The following is a 20,337-nucleotide window of genomic DNA, read 5'->3' on the forward strand; positions in this document are numbered from 1 at the left end:
TGCAAATAAATAAAAACATCATGCACCAAAAATTTAACCAGACACAAAGTCTGTGCAGCACAATGAATTTCTACATGGTTCCAATAGGCATGGCTTAAAATCTGTCATCCTTCAGGGAAATCCTAAATGCTTCCATTTCACGCTATCAGATTATATTGCTAGCTTCAGCCCTACGTTCTACAGTTTTGGGACTAGTTTTCACTTGCTTGATCCTGAATATAAATGCCAGGAAAACATATATGCACACCTGTACAGTTTGTCACACTATCACTCACACTCTTAGTCCTCAGAAGTTCTCACCGTCACACCTGGTCACTTGTCTTCATGTACTTGCTCTCTCTCTCTCTCTCTCTCTCTCTCTCTCTCTCTCTCTCTCTCTCTCTCATACACACACACACACACACACACACACACACACACACACACACACACACAGAGTGAAGTCTGCTGCCTTCCCAGACTTAGAATGATGTTCATCCCACTTCACCAGTGTTTGAGTTTTATTTACCCTGGTTCCTACACAGTGGGGTCTATTTCAGTCCTTTTGTTTTGAGATTGCCTTTGCTAGTGGCCTGCAGCTTGTCATTTGCTGGCTGTGCCCTGCTGTACTGAGGGAGATGTGAGAAGCTATAAGCATCTGTCTTTCCATATTAGTAATTCCCTCATGAGCCGCCCTTCTTGCCACCCAGCAATCCTCGAGCCTCCATGGTGGACAGCAGACTCACACAGAGGGAGTTCCTGGAGGAGAAATATGAAGCCAAGTGAAGCTCCCTCTCCACCTTTGTATAGTGGGACATGGGTTGACAGTCACACAGAGAGACCTAGGACACTGCCACTCACTAACCCCACCCCCCAGCTAAGCTAATTAAACAACACAAAGAAGTAATGGTCGCCATACTAGCTTGATAGTTTTCATTCTGTGGCACAAGGCTGTGTCACCTGAAGCGCAGTGGCTTCAAGTCAAAACAGAGGGACCCAGAATCATCTCCCAAGATAGCATTGCCAAGACTTCCTCCTCAGAGGTCAGGGCTGGTTAAGAATGCTTGCTGTGCTTCCAAAGGACTCCAACTGGTCCCTAGCACACACATTGAGCAGCTCATAACTACCTGTGTCTCTAGCTCCAAAGGACCCAACTCCCTCTTCTAATCTCCACAGGCACCCACACATGTGTCACACACACACACACACACACACACACACACACACACACACACACACAAATAAAAATAACTTTCAAATTTGGTTGAAGTCTGATGGCAATAATCCGTGTTCTCATCAGATGTAGCTGAACTCAAGCCCCTCAGTGTTCTCTTGCAGGACAAGATCACAGGACAAGGACTACACCTTCACCCAAAAAGAGTCAGTAAATGAACATTAGCTTTGTTTACTCTGCGTCCAAGAAGGAAGACTGTTGGCAGCCAAGTTCCTAAGACCTCTACTGCCAAATGTTAACAGATGTGGGCAAAACAGAAGAGATTATGTAGGATTCTGTTTTCCTGTTAAAAAGAGGAAAACAAAAGAGCAATCAAAGCTATAATTTTTGGGAAAATATACAGACACGCATCTGCTTTCATTGAAAAAAAAATGTCCTGCAGATGTTGGTTCTACTTATGAATCTACCATCTTCTTGAATGGCTTCAGGGAAATCATGACCTCTGATCAGTAAGCTGGGTGCCCTAACACCAAACATGACTGTTTAATTGATGTTTAGACACTTATTATTCTCATGCAGATGAGAGTGTTGAGCATGGGGTGAATGTCTGCATACTAAATGTTGGCTTCGTTCCCACAGGTTCACAGCAAACGGGATTCCTCAATGCCCTTAAGGACAGTCCAGCAAGATATCCTTTCTGGTCGCTCTGTGGGGGCCTTGCTTGTGGATTCAGTATTTCATCAACCCCTACACTCTTACCTCTTTATCGCCCTGGCTTTGGTGTTTCTTCTCATAAATCACATTCTTATTCATTCTGTAAGGCATCGGGAGTCTTGCAGAACATTCACTTGTATGATAAATGGCATCTGAACATCGAGTCTCCAGACACTCATGCAGCCCTGTCTAAACTGAAGAGCTCTTTAGCTAGAAAAGCTATAAGTGGAGTCTTCTCTGCCCCTCCCCACCCCAGAAGCCAGCCATGATTGGTACTCCATCCGGTTAGGCTAGGACAAGTAGAGCGGTGAGCCTGCCTATGTTCACTGTGATCGGCAGGTACCTCTCACCTTCATGGATGCCCAGGTGTGGGTCTGTTGGGGGCATGAGGCAGCAGGTGAGGCTCCTGGGCCACTTGAGGCTGTGCTGGGATACCTTGCAGCATTCCTCCGCAAGCGCAGTGACCTATACTGTCTCTAGACATAGACCTCTCTTCCACAAACCTGAAAGGTGAGATTCAAGCCATTTAGATCAATGGGAACCATTTCCCACCCTCCCAAACAGTGTATATATGTGTGCACCATGGTATTTTGAATCTTAAAAGAAAAAGTATCTGCCTATTAAGTGCTGAATAGGCTGTGAAATCAAACAAATGGACCTGCTGACCCAGCTCCTCAGGACTCAGCTCTTTCTCTTTCACATAACTGGGTAAATTGCATTTGAACTCTCCATTATTCTCATGAGTGATTTTCAGAGATGGTAGAGAATTCTACCACATATGTAAACATATGCTTTTTAAAGTCAAGACACCCATACTGCTGAGCCCTGAGATGTGGACAAATGCAGTGCTGGAGGTATATAGATAGATCTATAAACAAGTGTGTGCGTGCGTGCGTGTGTGTGTGTGTGTGTGTGTGTGTGTGTGTGTGTGTGTGTGTGTGGCTGGTTACCAAGGCATCTTCAGTAGTCATATGATAACTGGTTAATGAGGTCTGTATGGTGGAAGGAGACTGGAGACATACAGATAATGAGCAAAGAGGTGGGGGGTTGAGGAATAAATTCCATGTGTCCTATCTCCTATTTAGTGATCCAGAAAACTGAAGTTAGCTACCGATTAGCAAGAAGAAAGGATGGTTCATGGAATCAAGCACTCGCCTGAGATACTAAGCACAGATTTAAGGAGGAATGGCATCCTTTATTCCACTCCCCAATAGCACCAGGGTGACCAACTCCCCTACAGCCATTGTCTCTGTAACCTGCCAGAGCATATGGCTTTAGTGGATCTTTTGTTGTTGTTGTTTTAGGTTTTGTTTGGTTTGGTTCGGTTTTGGTTTTGGTTTGGTTTTTTCAAGACAGGGTTTCTCTGTGTAGCTTTGGAGCCTGTCCTGGAACTTGCTCTGTAGACCAGGCTGGCCTCAAACTCACAGAGATCTTCCTGCCTCTGCCTCCCGAGTGCTGGGATTAAAGGCATGCACCACCACCGCCCAGCGCTTCGGTGGATCTTAAGTGAAGCCTGCCTGTGTCTTTCACAGCATCAATCATGTCTTTTGACAGTGATTCTCAACCTTCCTGATGCTGTGACCCTTTAATACAGTTCCTCATGCGTGGTGACCCCAACTATAAAATTACTTCCTTGCTACTTCATAACTGCAACTTTTCTACTGTTATGAATCGTAATGTAAATATCTGATATGCAGGGTATCTGAAACACAACCCCTAAAGGGATCACGACCCACCAGTTGAGAACTGCTATCTTATGAAACTTGGCCCCGAGGTTGGTCACCAGTACTCAGTGGGGGAGTCTGACCTGACCTGTAATGCTGCATGCTCACAGAGCTTTGACTGACGGCAGTGGTGCCCATAGCTCACCCTTTCTAGATCTGCAGGCTTCAGAACAGGGCTCCATAAAGCTTCCGGAGGAGGGTGTGAGCTGGATTGCCTGACTGCTGGGCTCAGCCCAGTGGCTACTGGCGAGTGTTCTAGAGCGAGGAGATAACTTGTGTTTTCCGACTTCCAGTGGCCTCACTCCTGGTCTCCTGACCATGGCATAAAAATATTTTGACGAGAAATAAGGGCCCAAAGGTTTCTCATAGCAGATTTATTCTGAAAAAAATATCCAACTAAAAACAGTGTCGCTGAGGAAGTGAGAGAGATGGGAAGCAAAGGTGCCTAATGGTCAACCACACTCCCTTACTGGACATGTCAACATAAACGATGGCAATGTTGGCCAATGGCAGCCGGGACTTGAGGAGAAAAGAATTCCCAGCTCCTACCAGCCTGGATGGTGTGTAGAACCAGTGTGACCCCCTACACACACCCCAGATGACAAGGAGAGAGAAGGTCACAGACAGCCTTGAGTAGAAGGGACTCAGTAGGCTACTTCCCAGTCAGCATCACAGCTGGGGGTCCAGCCTCCGCCTTTGGATAGTCCTCCCTTGCCTTTCTCTTCCCTTCCTGGCTCCCCCTGCCTGCCCCGCACATCAAGGCCTCCCTTTGATCTTCACATCAAGGAAGCAGAGGCTGTGAGGAAGGGGCCTCTGGGCAGTGGCCCCTTAGGTAGCTGCCCCGACCACAGGTTTATGAGACTGCCCTGAGAAAGAGACCAAAGGAGAACACACAGGACAGGACCAGGCCTTTAGCACACCCGGCTACTGGGGTTCAAACAGAGGAGAGCCACATGGCAGCTCGTCCCGTAGAGTTCCTTTGCTGATCTCTTACCGTGAGCCAAACCTGTGGGTCACAAGGTTGAGGACAAGTGACCCAGGCCTTTGAAGCTCATTCAGTTCAGAAGGGCCTGGGCTAGAGTGGCAAGCTAACACACACCACATGGCTGCTTTTTCTTCCTCTGTGAACGTCTGCAGGTCTGGGTACTTAAAGTCAAAGACTGTGCTTATGTGGGCCAAGGGACGGCGTGGTGGGAAGAAGCATGGCAGTGGGATCCATGGCCTAAGAACAGGTGAGGACGAGAAGGGAAAGACAGTGACCATTCTGAGGACATGTGTTACTTTTCCCATCTCTGTGACAAAGTGGTTCCTCATGGTGGTGGTCATTGAGGCAGGAGTTTGTGCTCAAGGTTCCTCTCATCTTGGCAGAACAGGAAACAAAATCAGGACCAGAAACAGAGCCTGGCCCTGGCCCTCAAGCCTGTCCCCAGTGGCCTATGCCTGCCATTTAAACCTTAGGGTCCCCAAATCCTCAAACCTCCCCAAACACTGCCACTAACTGGAAATCACACTGTAGGGGACATTTCACAGCACAACAGAAGATGGTGCCGGGGTGCCATGGAGATAAAGGGTCACAGGAGACCAGGGAGATGCGAACATTGGGTAGACTGAAGAGAATCGGTGAGTTCTGAGATGTTTACAAAGAGAACCTCAAAGATCTACCCCCCCCTCTCTCTCTCTCTCTCACACACACACACACACACACACATACACACATACACAACACACATACACATACACACCACACACACACACACACTCACACACACACACACACACTACACAGACACACACCATACACACACCACACACACGCACAGGTCTTTGTCACCCACTGTAACTTCAGGATCCTCTCTAGTTGCCTCCATGTCTAACAGAAGGAGGGAAATGTGTGGAAACTGCACCTCACAGAAAATTCCACCGGTCAGGCATGCTAGGGAGCCCTGTGACGACACTGCCTCCCAGACTCCTCATGTTCTCCAAGGCAGAAATCCTTGGGAACATGTGCAGGGGAGGCCAGCGAGCCCTGGGCATCCTTGAGGAAGCCCCCAGAGAGGGGACCCTGCCATTCACAATCACATCAGTGTAGCGTGGCATTCATGTCCAATTTAAGGGATTCCAGTCATTTTTAATCATGACTTATTGTTCAGTGCTCCCAAAATGAAAAGGATTTCCTGTGGTTGGTAAATCAAATGGTAATTGATTCGGCATTTGTGAAGGCTTTCCCCCTAGAAAGCCTCTTTATCTCCAATTTGCATTCATTGTGACACTTACCCGCCTGAGAGGCACCCACAGACTAATGGGCATTGGTTTATTTTAATAGAATTTACTAGAAGGTTGGCAGGAAGGACGCCATGTGGCACAGAGGGAAAATAACAAAGGTAGCATGGGCTTTGGCTAGCCCCTCCATGCTGATAGATATTGATGTCCAAAAGACTATGAGAAAATAGAGACAGACACCCTCAGTGCTGTGTATAGCTGCCCCTGTGCCGGGGAAATCCAGTGACATCCTTAGTGGCACTTAAGCAAGAGCCACAATCTCCCCACACTAGCCCTGCTCCACTCAGAAAAAGAGGCCAATGTCTCCCCACCCCACACCCAGCCAATGGGAGGAAGGGAGGCCTGAAGCCTAAGACCCCAATTATGTCGCATAAGATCACAATGTGGGTAGTGAATTGATTAAGGTTGAAGTTCTAAAGTAATTCCAAAAGAAATATAACGGGAAGAAAGGAAGGGTTTCCCTGACCCTCCATGGTGCGGGACTCCTTGTCAGTTTGTCTGTCCTTCCAGAAGGTCTTCATGAAGTTGGAACACATACTTGTATGTGGCTAAGGGGTTGCTTGAATCTTACAAGGACCCTACTCTTTGCATTGTTCTACAACTTGATTTTGTTTCAAAATATTACCTGGAGATAAATCTACCTCATTCATTTTTAAATACTTTCTGCACTCTAAAGTATGTATAGCCAGTGTGTTCTTTGGGTGAATATTTACAATTCTTCCTTTATTTACCATTCCAAAGGTGAGGTCGTAGTGCCCAGTGCAGTGGCACATACCTATAATCCCAGCACTCGGGAAGTTGAGGTTAAGGATGGTACCTTTTGCTGGGCGACCATGGCAGGGCTGCACACAGAGAAGGAGGGAGGAGATTGGAACTGGTGTCCAGTGGGGAAATTGACAGGAACATGGGCTTTACCTAAAGGATCCCCAAAAGCATCTTGGGAATGTTGTGCATCCATGGACACCGCCTCAGAATCGAGCATCTGTTCCCTACTACTGACTTTGGATATTGCCCATGCTTGTGCTGTGAGCCATGTCTGGATGCGTCCCGTCCCATTGCAGTCCCTTCTGATGACTAGAAACGTCTCCCCACACCCTCAGCCCGTGGCTGCTCTTTTCCAGAGCTTCCCACTGTTCTTGTACACCTTGTCACCTAAATGACCGTTAGAGCCCATTTGTCAGATTCTGTTTCTTCAAAGCGCCAGTTGGAAGTTTGGTTGGGATCCTGGTCACTTCCACCATGAATCTGGAACTCCTCACACAGGCGAAGGAGATTTGAGGGCAGGGTTGTGGTCAGATGAAACTGTGAAAGAGATCTCAGTCCCTTCCTCTTTTTACAGGGTCAGTCAGTCATGCAAATTGCCACAGTCATGGGTGTGTGGCCAGGTGACGGCACAGCTGTGTTTTTCTGCCTCTAGGTAGGGTCGTCCCTCTGCTGGACGATGAAGGAGCCGTTCCTGTGAGGTACACCTGCTTCAGTAGTGGCTGCCAGGCAGACACAGCCGTAGGCCACCTACGCAGTTTCTTATGTCTTAAACAGCAGATACCCTTGCACAGTCTCTGTAATGAGGACTGTGGGGTTCACACCTGAAGCCCCACCAAGAGGTGACCCAGGACCTTGAAAATGGCAGAAAGGAGAGCGCCCATGCAGAGCCCTCTAAATGTGGTCCTGGCCATTCAGAAGTCCTAGTTAATAAGGAAACCCACCAAAACACATTCCACACTTGGCCAAGAAAGAACAGTCAAGTCTCTGTCTCAGTCTCACCATGATGAGCACTGATCCTGCAAAGCTGTGGCTGCCATGTGCTACTCCCTTGGCTTGGGGTCCTGGGAAGAGGTATGTCTCTCCTAGATGTCGGTTCTAGGTTTGGTTCTGCTGTGACTATATGAGTCCTTAAAAGTGATTTGGTCTCTGGGCCTCAGCTTCCTGCCTGAAATAAAGGGATTAGAAAAAGCCAGAGCAGCTTGACTCAGGGCTTCTGTGTCTCCATGGTGTGGAGGCGCTTCAGGGAAGTTTTTTTTTTTTTTTTTTTTTTTTTTTTTAAATTACTGAGATTATAAGAAAAATAACTTTTCTGTACCTCTTTACGGGAAAAGATCAGGAACCCCAAGATGCTAAAGACATAGTTCGAAGGTCTCCCACTGTTTGTGATTATCCCCAGCCTGAAGCATCCTTAGCCATTTTGCCTGGCCCTCACCCAAGTCTCCACATCACTTCTCCCCTTGCTCACCTCCCCCCTCCCCCCATAAGCAGAGCCTGTTTCCTGGAACATGGAGCTGGTACTTGCCCAGCCTACTCTCTGGGTTCACAGGGAGGGCTCCGGAGGGTGTCCGTAGACCAGCACTTTGAACATTCACACTTAGTGCAAACTCTTATGAGTTTAAGGGAATTCACAGCTAGCCTCTGGCCAAAAAGGAGCTGCCTGTCTTATTGGAGGCTGGATTAGATGGACGCGGAGCCAGGCAGTGGAAATGATTGTCATCCAAAGCCATCCCTGCTTCAGTCAACAAACATCCAACTTCTTATTAAATTGACCCCAAATGGAATTTGTTCCTCTCATTTCTATTTTTTAATCTTTATTTTATTTTTTTAAGTTTTATGTACATTGGTGTTTTGCAAAGGGTGTCAGGTCCCCTGAAACTGGAGTTACCAACAGCTGTGAGCTGCCATGTGGGTGCTGGGAATTGAACCCGGACCCTCTGGAAGAGCATTCAGTGCTCTTAACTGCTGAGCCATCTCTCCACCCCTATCATTTCTATTTTTAAAAAAATGGAAAAAGGATTTTGCAACTTTTAAGAGAATAACATGTCCTGATCTCATTATGGAACATATATTTCCATCATCAAGCTGCTGGGCCAGTGAAATGCGTTGTTGGAATATCTGTACCTGAATCCAAGAGTAGGCATAAGGAGAAAGTTTCCTTTAGTTTCCACAGAGATGCCCAGTCTCTTATAAAAAAGGGCCCCTATCTCTCTGAACTGGGATGAGGTCAGCCGAGGACCACTGACCTCCAGCAAGAATTAAGAAAAGAACCAGCTGAAGATTCTTATGCTGGCCAGGCAGGCCTCTAGCATTCACCGACAGCTCTGCTGTCAGTCTTGTTGTCAGGGTCTGTCTCATGTAGCCAAGGCTGGCCTCCAAGTCACCCTGTAGCCAAGGATTACCTTGAACTTCTCCTCCTGCTGATGCAGGATGTACTGCGATATCATAGGTAGGTACCACCATGCTTGGTTTTCTGCAATGCCAAAGACTAAATGCAGGGCACTGTGCATGCTGGGCAAGCACGCTACCACCTTAGCTACAAGCTCAGCTCTGTGTCTATAGAAGATTCCTTCATTGCTTCCTTGGTCCCCTCGTTTGTTGAATGGAAGTGGTATTTATCAATGAGCTACTCTCAGGATTGAGTGAGTCAGTTCCTGTGCTGACATGTCTCCAGTGATTGCAGCCATTGTTACAGAAGAGCTGGCCTGTTCCTCGGGACACATAGTCACAGGCAGCATTATCAGCTGGGTGGGACAGCAAAAGCACCTCTCTTTGTCCCTTGGCATCATGTCATTTTGTGACAGCTAAAAGCTCACAGTAGCGCTGTACTCTATTAGCCAGTGAAGAAATGCCTCTGAAGCATAGAACATATTCATATAATAGTTCCACTTTTCTAGGCTGGGGAGATGGCTCCATTGGCAAAGTGCTTGGCTTGCAAGCATGAGAACCTGAGTTTAATCCCAGAATCCATGCATAAAAGCTGGCACAGTAGTGTGTACTTATAATCCTGGTTCTGTGGAGGTAGAGACAGGCAGATTCCTATGACTCAATGGACGGCCAGCCTAGACTGCTTGGCAAGCTTCAGGCCTGTGAGAAACCCTGACTCAAAAGAAATTTTAAAGGTGAGTGGCACAAAATGGCTCCTAAGGTTGGACTCTGACTTCTAAGGACACATAGGTACACACACACACACACACACACACACACACACACACACACACACACACCATTTTTGTTTCTGTAAATCTCTACAGTTCCTCACCTACCCATCACACTGCCTCCTAATGGAAGCAGTTAGTAATTGCAGGTCACACTGCAAATGGAGTAGCCGGAAGTCTGGAACCCATTTACCTGCTCCAACCCTACCCTACTTTTACTTTGCATTTTTTATGGTTCGTGTTTGAGCCTTCCTTCTCTGTTGACTTCCCCATCATTCCATCTGGGCTGTAAACGTCTGATGATGCACAGGTGTTCCTGAGATTGATGTTCGACTCCCATCTTTATTCTCTTTTCTCCCCTGGACCACATCTTTTTCCCAGCTACCATGTCACTTCATCTCAATGTCTGATCTTTTCCCTTAGCTGCATAAAGTTCTAACAAGTGCCACTGCCTAGTTATCTCCTCGACTTAGCCTCCTCTCTGGTCACTTAATCTTGCCCCCCCCCCCAACTCCACCTCTGCTTTGTAGCCAGTGCGGGACATGAAGTCTTCCTGAGCCACTTCCCAGCCCTGATAGGAAGGAAAAGAAATGACATATGGGAGCCCTGGCCACTGGGATACATGAGCCACTGTTCCATGTGCACATAAAGCTCCACCATAGCCATTTCCTGGAGGAAGCATTTCCTGGAGGTTTCTGCAGCCCTGGCTAGGGGTTTCTTCCTTGTATTTCTCTTGTCCTCTAGACCCTCCCAACCACCTGCTTCTCCAAAAGCAGATGTTGTGACTTCCTATGATAGTGACTGTGAGCCCACAGATCCGTTCACTTTTTCCCATTTGATGTGAGATTCTATGTCCCAATCAACAGCATCCGTCATCATACAGAGGCACTGGGTAATGGATTCAGTTCTGTCATCGAAGGTGAATTACTTTCAACCTGGGAACATGAGTGGTGACACAGCACAGCCTGATCTATGTCCCTCCAGCTTTGGTTGCATAAGGAAAGCACAAGGTTTCTTTGCTTTCCCCAGTCTGTAATTCATTGCTAGGAGAATGCGAGATGTATATTTAAACCCCAGATCTGCCCCAGGATGAATTAGTTTTTCCTGAGAAACATCTGTATCTTGTAAATAGACTCTTATAAACATTTGTGGGATGGGAAAATTCTCTCATCCTTTCAAATGACTGCATTCTTGGTTGATCAATGCCATCTGGTGAAGAAGGCCAGGCTGTTCCTCCTTTGGTGGCGACACATCACGTTGAATGCCTGGCTCCCTCTCACTATCCTCGCTCAGCTGCGGAGCTGGGCAGGGGTCTCTAAGAAGGAGCGCCCCAGCCCAATTCCACACCTAGAGTCAGCCTCCAGTTCACAGGCATGAGTGCATCTCACCTGCTTCATGAACTGAGACCTGATAGGCCACAGAAGCAGGCGGTTCTGAGTCTCAGAAGCCATCCTGTGGGAGGGAGATGCTTGTTGGTGAGACGGTCCTCAGCCTTTGGAAGCTAAAACCAGAGGGACATTTAATATTTAGTCCTTTCATCGGAGGTCTGAGCTACGGCTAGCTTCCATCCATCTTTGGTTGCGTTATGAGTCTGGGAAGGTAAAGGTCAAAGGGGAAACTGTCCACTCTGAAGAAGTAAGTGATGGCCAGGGAGTCCAGCAGCCATTACAGAGCTGTGGATGTCCCTCTGCATTGGGGGAGGGGTGGCAGAGAGTATGAGTGTGGCCACTGGCCTGAAGGACAGAGGCTTCTGGTTGGAGATGGGGAAAGGGTAGAACTGAGCCCGGAATCCAGCTGTGGGGTTTCAGCCCTTCACCTCCTGTCATTCCACCTCTCTGGTAGCCGTGCCCAACCCCTGCTCTCCTTCTCCTTGACTCCCCCACCGTGCTCGAGGCCGTGGTGTGCTTCTTCTCCGTCTGGTCCATCGTTGGCCTCTCAGGTTTCCACACGTACTTGATCAGCTCCAACCAGACAACGAATGAAGATGTAAGTTCCTGACCGCAACACGTGGGTATCTGCCTGGTTAGCCTCGGAGGAGGAAGAGGAAGGGGAGAGGTCAGGGACCACCTTTTCCCCTACATCCCACTCCAGCTGTGAGAACCTGGGGACAGAGGATGAAGGGAAAGCCCTATGAGGGTCCTACATGTATGTGTGGGGCCTCTCTGCACCCGCCTACATTGTACCACGATGTCAGTCCCATCCCGAAGATGAGCCGAGTGACACCCAGGTCTGACCTTGAGAAGCCTCTTCCAATCCTCTTCCATAATTTTGGAGGCAGCTTGTCACACTTCCCCAACCAAAGACAGATCATGGCAAGCTGACATCTCAGGGGCTAATTTTCATCCTTAACATCTCTGGCTTCTGGAGGAAATTGCCCTGACCCGAAGTTGTACTTTGAGTCCAGGAGCCTCTGCTGATTCAAAATGCAGGGGGAAGGGAGAGCTGGGGGTGGGGTAGGAAACGTAATGCTGGAAGCTCCTTCTCAGCAAGTCTAGTTCTCACTTGCTCTCCATACTGAGATTTTTGCCTGTCCATGCATGTTAAATGTTTCAGAACAGATCCCGTTTCCTTAAACACAAGCCGAGGAAACGAAACGATAAAATAGATGAGAAACCGCTAAAACAGCACATTCGATTTGGTAACTATAAATATTGGAATCTGCCAAACAGACAGTTTTACCAAGAGGCTGCACTCTTGGTCTAAAGTGGCCGTTAAGGAACCCGTGTTAATGTTGTTTCAGTTAGCATTCACTTAATTACAGCTTAGGGTTGGGACGGCCAGGGATATGGCTCAATGGATAAGGGCATTTGCTCTGCCATCATGAGGACCTGAATTTGATTCCCCAGTCCCCACATGGCCGGCCACATGTGCCTGGAACCCCAGCATTGATTGAGGGGATGGGGGCGCAGAGACAAGCGGAACCTGTGAGCTCACAGGCCAGCCCGCCTAACTGAAGCCACAAGTTTCAGGTTCAGTAAGAGACTCTGTCTAAGGCAACAACATCTCTGGAGGGCAGCAGGGGAACACAGCAGGCATCTTGTTCCGGCTTCCGTATGCAGCAGGCCCATACCCCTACCTACGCATGTGCATGCACCACACACCTTTGCAGTATAACATGCAATAAACAATAAATAAGACAGGTGTAAGATGCAAATATGAAAAACAGAGTCTCCACTGGTTTTCATTAGAGGAACTTTTAATAGCACCGTATCATCTTAAATGAGGATTTTTGTCCCAGAGACCGTCACTCTCTCCCAATCTAAGCTACTGTTTGAGGACATTTCTAAGTTTTGTATAAATGCTTGTTTTCCACAGGGAGAAAATGCCTCAGTTTCTCCCAGTAAAGACTGTTTGTAGTGCTAGCCAAGGGAGCCAGCGTCTGGCCTGTGCTAGGCAGGGGTTCTCCCACTGAGCTACATCCCGGCCCTTGTTTGCATCTTTCAAAGGCGTCTCTGGGTCCAGTTTGCCCTAAACTCTGGCATTGGTACTCTAGACACTGTGTTATTGATGCTCCTTTTCTTTCAGATCAAAGGATCTTGGTCCAATAAAAGAGGTAAAGAAAATTACAATCCCTACAGCTATGGAAATATCTTCACAAATTGCTGTGTCGCCCTGTGCGGGCCCATCTCCCCCAGGTAAGAGTCACAGGTCCCAGGAAAGCTGATGTCTTGTCTGTGGTAATGCAGCTCGGAGACAGATGCCTGCCCGCGGGCCCCCCTCCCCCGCCCCTGGAGCCGACCACACCCACAGATGACCCCCAGTTCCACTGTCTTCTGTGTGTCCCTTAGATGCACGCAGTGACACAGAAGCCTGGCTTCCTTTGGTCATACTTTACTTCTTTTTGATCTTGAACTGAATTTGTGTCCGATTGGGAAGAAATTTCCTCTATTTCAGACGAGGAAGACAGAAGCATGTGACCTCACTCATTACTGACTGATGCTGAACTTCTGGGGTGACCTGGGACCTGTGATCAGCATAATTAGGGAGCCAGAGCTGTGTGTAGGAAGCAACTAGAAACCATATAGGGTAAAGGCTAAAGGCTGAGGTGCAGACATGATGCTCACATAGTCCCAAGGGAGATCTAGGGGAAAAGGAGTAGGTGGTGTCGTAGGGGTGACACTGAAGGTGGCCATTGCTGGTGGCAGCAGCTGGAACCTTCACCACCACCCCCCCGTGTGTGTGTCTGTGTGTGTGTGTCTGTGTGTGTGTCTGTGTGTGTGTCTGTGTGTGTGCGAATGTGCACGCACGTGTGTGCACGTTTACCTCCTGCTTGCTTTGTATGTATCAACTTTTGAAATGCTCATTCCACGCCTATGAAGTGGATACCATTGTCTTCTGTTTTAGGGGTAAGTAAACTGAGGCACAGAATCTAAATAACATGTCCAAAAACGCACGGCCAGCAAATGCTGGGTAATCAGGCCATCTGACACTGGAACCAGTGTGTGCGTTCCCAGGTCAGAATTACACAAGTTCAAAATATGGCTGACGTTTGATTATTTGTGAGTGACACCAGAGTAGACTATTTCTTCAGAAACTGATCTTTCCTCTACAAATACCAACGGAGCAGGTATCCGTGGCAGGTGTGTCTGAGTGGGTTTCTAATTGATTTGTACTTTCTCCATCTGGTCTCAAATGTGAAAAAGAGAAACCACCAAGGTGGCCGGATAGCCTCCAAGGCGGTTCCCCTTGTGTGTGCAGCTCTCACTGATGTGTGCTTGTGGGATGCACACTCAATGCTGCTGTCAGCCCCGGCAAACCCTCATCAGAGAAGAAGAGTAACTGGAGTGGAGGAACAGCCCTGACACGTGGCCAAGGCCGTTCAACCACAGAGCAAGGCTGCTGTGTTCACATCACGGAGGGATCACGAGATAACTGAAAACGGGCCCTATACCAACTTTGGCCCAGAATGCTAGTTGTGCAGTGTATCTCTCTCCTGAACTAGGAGCCTCTGGGGAACCCCATCTACTCTGTTTTGTTTTGTTTTGTTTGTTTTTCGAGACAGGGTTTCTCTGTGCAACAGTCTTGGCTGCCCTAGAACTTGCTTTGTAGACCAGGCTGGCCTCCAACTCAGAGATCCGAGTGTCTCTGCCTCCCTAGTGCTGGGATTAAAGCCGTGTGCCACCACCGCCCGGCTCCCCATCTATTCTTTAGGGACTCTGCTTAGGGAACAGACAGACAGGAGTAGGCAAAGCCCAGAGAAAGGGATTGCCTGGAGATGAGGGTCAGGCCCCTCATGAAGAGTTCCAGATCCCCCTGGGCTGCCTTCTCGGGGTCCTTAGGTCAGGAAATACCTTGAGAGCTATGAATCCCTCCCCGTCTTAGATTGTCTTTCTGTGAGCGTGGTGTTGAGTGCTACGGTAGGCCATGGAGAGGACCTGGAGGAGCGTAAGAGTAAAGACCCAGACCATTATTCCCTTAACCAGAATACACACTGGAGTCCAGGAAAGGAACTGAAACCCCCCTCATTCCGTCCACAGCTCTTCCTATTCCTGGTCCTGGATTTGCATGTGGCCCTGCTTGTATATTTACAGATCAAAACTTGTCATGACCAAAATGGCCTCCCTCACAACTGGATTGATCTGGTGTTTGTACTGGCTGGTTTTATATCAGCTTGACAAAAGCTAGAGTCATTAGAGAAGACGGAGCCTCAGATTCCTCCATGAGGTCTGGCTGTAGGCAAACCTGCAGGACATTTTCTTAATTAGTGGTTGATGGGGGAGGGCCCAGCCCATTGTGGGTGGGGCCATCCCTGATCAAATGATCTCAGTTTCTATAAGAAAGCAGACTGAGCAAGCCATGGGGATCAAGCCAGTAAGCAGCTCCCCTCCATGGCCTCTGCCTCAGCTTCTGCCTCCAGGTTCCTGCCCTGTTCCTGTCCTGACTTCCTACAGTGATGAACAGTGATGTGGAAATGTGAATTCATCAAACCCTTCCCTCCCCAAGTGTTTTTGGACATGGTGTTTTATCACAGCAAATGTGACCCTAACTAGGACAAGTTGGTACGAGGTCTGTGGTAGACCTGGCCATGTTTGGGGAAGGATCGTGAAAGGGCTTTGGAATTTCATGCAAGAAAAGCCGCTGAGTGTTCAATGTTTGATGAGCTATTCTGTAGGAGCTTGGAAGATAAGGATGTTGAGAGCTGTGCAGAAGATGGAGGCCTGGTTTGTGAAGTTTCAGGGGGAAGTTTAAAGACTCAATCAGGACCATTTGTCATTTTGAATTAAGCTCCTGTGGTTCTGGTTAACTGGGGCTGGAGAATCGGCTGTGATTAACAAGATTCCAGAACTACTGAAATGAAACCTTTGCTTTGCTGAGACAATCAATCCTGGTCATTTGGAGCTGAGAAATTAGTGGTGATTAAGAAGAGACCAGCATCGTCGATGTGAAATCTTCTGGGAAGTGTTTCCTCAGGGTCAGCACACAGAAGCTGTATTCCAGAGACGGCCAAGGTTGTATGGTGCACTGGCAGCTGAACTTGGTAATCTATGAGTCACCCAGGTGGTACTGGTTTTGAAGGCACGAAGGGGTCACGGAGAGCAGCTGAGGCTCGGCACTGTGAGAGGTCAGGAGAGGCCATTGGTGAAGGTGCAGCCTCAGTAGCAGTTGAAGGCCAAGGAGTAAAGGCGTCATGCCGAGAAGTCGAGTCTTGGCATCATGAAGGGAGCCCAGAAGAGGCTGTTGGTGAAAGTGCAGCCCAGTTCCAGCGGAGGCCCCAATGTTTTGAAGATGCCGGTACCACGACCACCATGAACAGCAGCAGTGGAGTGGAGTCAGCCGGAGCCTAGAAGACAAGCTGTGTGTGCTGCAGACGGCAGAACCAGAGAAGCGACCCGAGCCCCTTGGAGGAGTCCAGAAAATCACGAGTGAATCCCAGACACTGGACATTGAGTTATTTACACTGTTGGAGTTTGGTTTTGCTTTGTTCAGACTGTGACTGTGCCCTGGCTCTTCCCTCTTGAAGTGAGAGGTATTTAATTTAATTTTGATTTTTACAGGAGCCCACCACTGAAAGACTTGGAAATTTTAAAAGAGATTTTGGATTTTTAAGGAGATTAGATATTTTAGAGACTGAAGTTTTAATGTGTTTGAATTTGTAAGGAATGTGGGACTTTTAAAGTTGTGTTTTATATTGTGATATTAATATTAACGTGCCATCTTGGGGATAAATGAGAAAGGAAAAGTTCTCATTGAAAAGTGATGCATTCATGTGTCAAGTTGACAAGAATTCAGTGGTACTGGCTAACTCTATGTCAACTTGACACAAGCTAGAGTCATCAGAGAGAAGGGAGCCCCAACTGAGAAAATACCTCCATAAGGTCTGGCTGTAGACAAGCCTGCACAGCATTTTCTTAATTAATATTTGATGGGGGAGGGCCTAGCCCAACGTGGTGGGGCCATCCCTGGGCAAGTGGTCCTGGGTTTGTAAAGAAAACAGGCTGGAAAAGCCAGGGGGAGCAAGCCAGCAAGCAGCACCCTCCATGGCCTCTGCCACAGCTTCTGTCTCCAGGTTCCTGCCTTGTTTAAGTTCCTGTCCTGACTTCCTTTGATGGTGAACAGTGATGTAGAATTGTAAGCCGATCAAACCCTTCCCTCCCCAAGTTGCTTTGGTGATGGTTTCATCTCAGCAATAGTGACCCTGACTAAGAGTGTTTTAGCCGGACTTGGGCCATAGTCTTTAAGATCCAAGTCCTTTGGAAGGGGCACTTCTCAAGAGTAGCCTTCCCCCATAGAACTGCTTGAATTGCTTGCTAAAAAGGTAAACTGAGATCTGCCAATTGAAATGTTTACTTGAGCATATAATGAGTCCTGATTTAAACAGCTCCAGTCTAGAAACAGTCTGAGGGTCCTTAGAAGAGGAAAGAGGGGGCGTGTGTATAGGATGAGCAGAGAGAAGCTAAAGGATGCTCTAGATCAGTGGTGACAGGGACTGCAGCTCTATTTGGGTCATTTGAGTGGAAAGTCCCTGGTTAGAGGTTAGCTGCAGTTTCTGAGATTGGCATGCTGAGCTGAGTTTGGTTTTCTTTGTGGGGACCCAGGATGCTGGCTGGAGTGATCTCTACCCCCTTCCACCCCACCCCATTGACTCAACTTGACAGGGAAAGGACTGGGCTCCTCTCTGTGTGTTAATAGGCATCCCTGGGTTGGCCCCAGGCCAATGAAGGTGATGATGTTCATCTCTGTTCTTCCCTCCTGGCCTTTCTTGCCTTCTCTTCCCTCAGCTCTGTGTCCTCATGTAACAGGACCTTCCCATCAGGCCAGTCTGCTCAGCAGTGCCATCCACCTCAGACATGGCTTCAGTTGCCTTCTCTTCCCAAGAAGGAGGTAGTCTATGATGAAGAGGGTAGTCTAGCTAGTCAAGAGAAACCAAAACTGATCATGTGCAGGAGGGGGCTAGGGAAGAGTGAGACACTGAGGAAATGGGTAGGGTACCTTAGGGTTTCTGTTTCTGTGAAGAGACACCATGACCACAGCAACTCTTATAAAGGAAAGCATTTAATTGTGTGGCTTACAGTTTCAGAGGTTTAGTCCATTATCATCATGGTGCCACATGGCAGTGTACAGGCAGACATGGTGCTGGAGCTGAGAATCCTACATCTTGATCCGCAGGCAATAGGAAGTGAACTGAGATACTGGGTGTAGCTTGAGCGCATATGAGACCTCAAAGCCCACCTCTACTGTGACACACTTCCTCTAACAAGGCCACACCTCCTAATAGTGCCACTCCCTATGAGCTTATGGGGGCAATCACATTCAAACTACCACAGAGGGCATGAGGGAACCTATCTTAGGTGGGGTTTCTATTGCTGTGACAAAACACCATGGTCAAGATCAACTCAGAAGAGAAGGATTTATCTCATCTTACCGCTTGTAGTCTTCCAGGGTTCATCCAAGAACCTCCCATTGCAACTTCTCTGGTACAGCAGAGCGGTTCTCCAAGTGGTCAGGTATCCCTATTACTACAGACCTAACCTGTTGTCATGTGCCCTCTTCAGGCCTTAGGGATCCCTCCAGGGATTCTCTGAAGCTAAGTCCCCTGGTACTACCTGTATAGTACTTCCTAGGATGCTATAACAAAGTGTCATGAGATGAGGGGCTTGAAATAACATACAGTTATTTCACAGTTTGAGATCCGAAGTCTGAAACAAAGGCATCAGCAGTTGAGCTTTGCTCCCTCTAAGTAGGAAGTGTCTATCCTTGCTCTGCCCAGCCTCTGGTGGTGGCCAGCCGTCCTTGGTCCCAAGCTTCTACATTCTAGTCTGTGTGTCTGTGTTTTGTGGCCTTCTTCCTATGTCTGTTTCTCCACATGGTACTGTTATCTGTCTTCTCTTCTTAAGGACACCAGTCACCGTGGGCTGAGACCCTCCTCAATTAGAAAATCATCTTCTCATGGTTACCCTTGCAAAGTAACCAGAGGTTACAAATAGGGTCACACTCACAGGTGCGGGGACTGGTACAAGTCAGCCCATAGTGTTCCTCTTCAAACCAATGTGAGTGGAGAGAATGTGGCTTTGGTGGGGATGGTTTGAAAATAAATACAGAGAGAGCAAAGTAGAGTACATGCAGGTGTGGTCTGCTCCGGTCTCCCACAATGCACCAGCACAGTGTGGGCACTCTGAATACATTTCTGACTTGGTGTGATAAGATGACATGACCTTGAAGCTGGAGAGGAACAATGGTGACATTGGGAGCTAAGAGGAGGCAGCCAGGGTCTGTAGCAGGTGACAAGCCTTTAGACTGACAAGGGGAACAACCACAGCCCCAGGCCTCTTTAAAAGTAGAAGTGACAGGGAAAGATATAGCTCAGTGTTAGAGCACATGACTAGCATACACAGGTTCAAATCTCAGTACCCTAAAGGAAAAAGTGACAGAATTTGGTAACTGGCTTCATGTAGAGGATGCATATGGAATATTCCAAGATGCCAAGATGGGTCCATCACGGAAAGAGCCTGTTCTAATCTCTTTTCCTATTTCTATGATAACACACACTAATAAAAGCAACTTAATGGAGGAAGGACTCTTTTGGTTCACTGGTCAAGGGTAATTCACAACAAGGAAGCCAAGACCAGAGCAGCTTGATACAGCTAGTCACATTGTATCCACAGGAAACAGAACAATGAATGCTTATGCTCAGCTGTCTTTCTCCTTTGTATACAGTCCAGGAGCCTAGCCTGGGGAATGGTCCCACCCACAGTGGGATATTCCCACCTCAATTAACCTAATCAAGATAATCTCCCACAGACATGCCCCTAGGTTCATCTCTCAGGCGATTCTAGATCTCATCAAATTGGCACTCGAAATTATTCATTCTAGAGGGACCCCTGGCCTAGACATTTAAATCACGTTGCTATCATCTTTGAGCTTTTCCTCACCCTCTCCTTCCTGTGTGTGTGTTTTCTGCAGCCTAATCGACAGAAGAGGATACATCCAGCCTGACACGCCACAGCCAGCAGCACCATCCAACGGGATCACTATGTACGGGGCCACGCAATCGCAGAGTGACATGGTAGGGGCTGCCCAAAGCAGGGCCACTGTTTCCTGTGACGCT

At 48.0% G+C, this 20,337-nt stretch overlaps 1 protein-coding gene across 1 annotated transcript in view; it reads left to right on the top strand.

Moving 5' to 3' along the window:
* Zdhhc14 (zinc finger DHHC-type palmitoyltransferase 14) overlaps positions 1–20,337 on the top strand; it is a 260,731-nt gene that overhangs the window by 220,760 nt on the left and 19,634 nt on the right. The window contains exons 5-8 of the mRNA XM_059272812.1: positions 1,793–1,841; positions 11,675–11,777; positions 13,317–13,426; positions 20,193–20,295. Of these exons, the coding sequence (XP_059128795.1) occupies positions 1,793–1,841; positions 11,675–11,777; positions 13,317–13,426; positions 20,193–20,295 (365 nt within the window). The remainder of the gene's footprint in view (positions 1–1,792; positions 1,842–11,674; positions 11,778–13,316; positions 13,427–20,192; positions 20,296–20,337) is intronic.

Source organism: Peromyscus eremicus, chromosome 8b, assembly GCF_949786415.1.
Source record: "Peromyscus eremicus chromosome 8b, PerEre_H2_v1, whole genome shotgun sequence".
In the NCBI taxonomy this organism is placed as follows: domain Eukaryota; kingdom Metazoa; phylum Chordata; class Mammalia; order Rodentia; family Cricetidae; genus Peromyscus; species Peromyscus eremicus.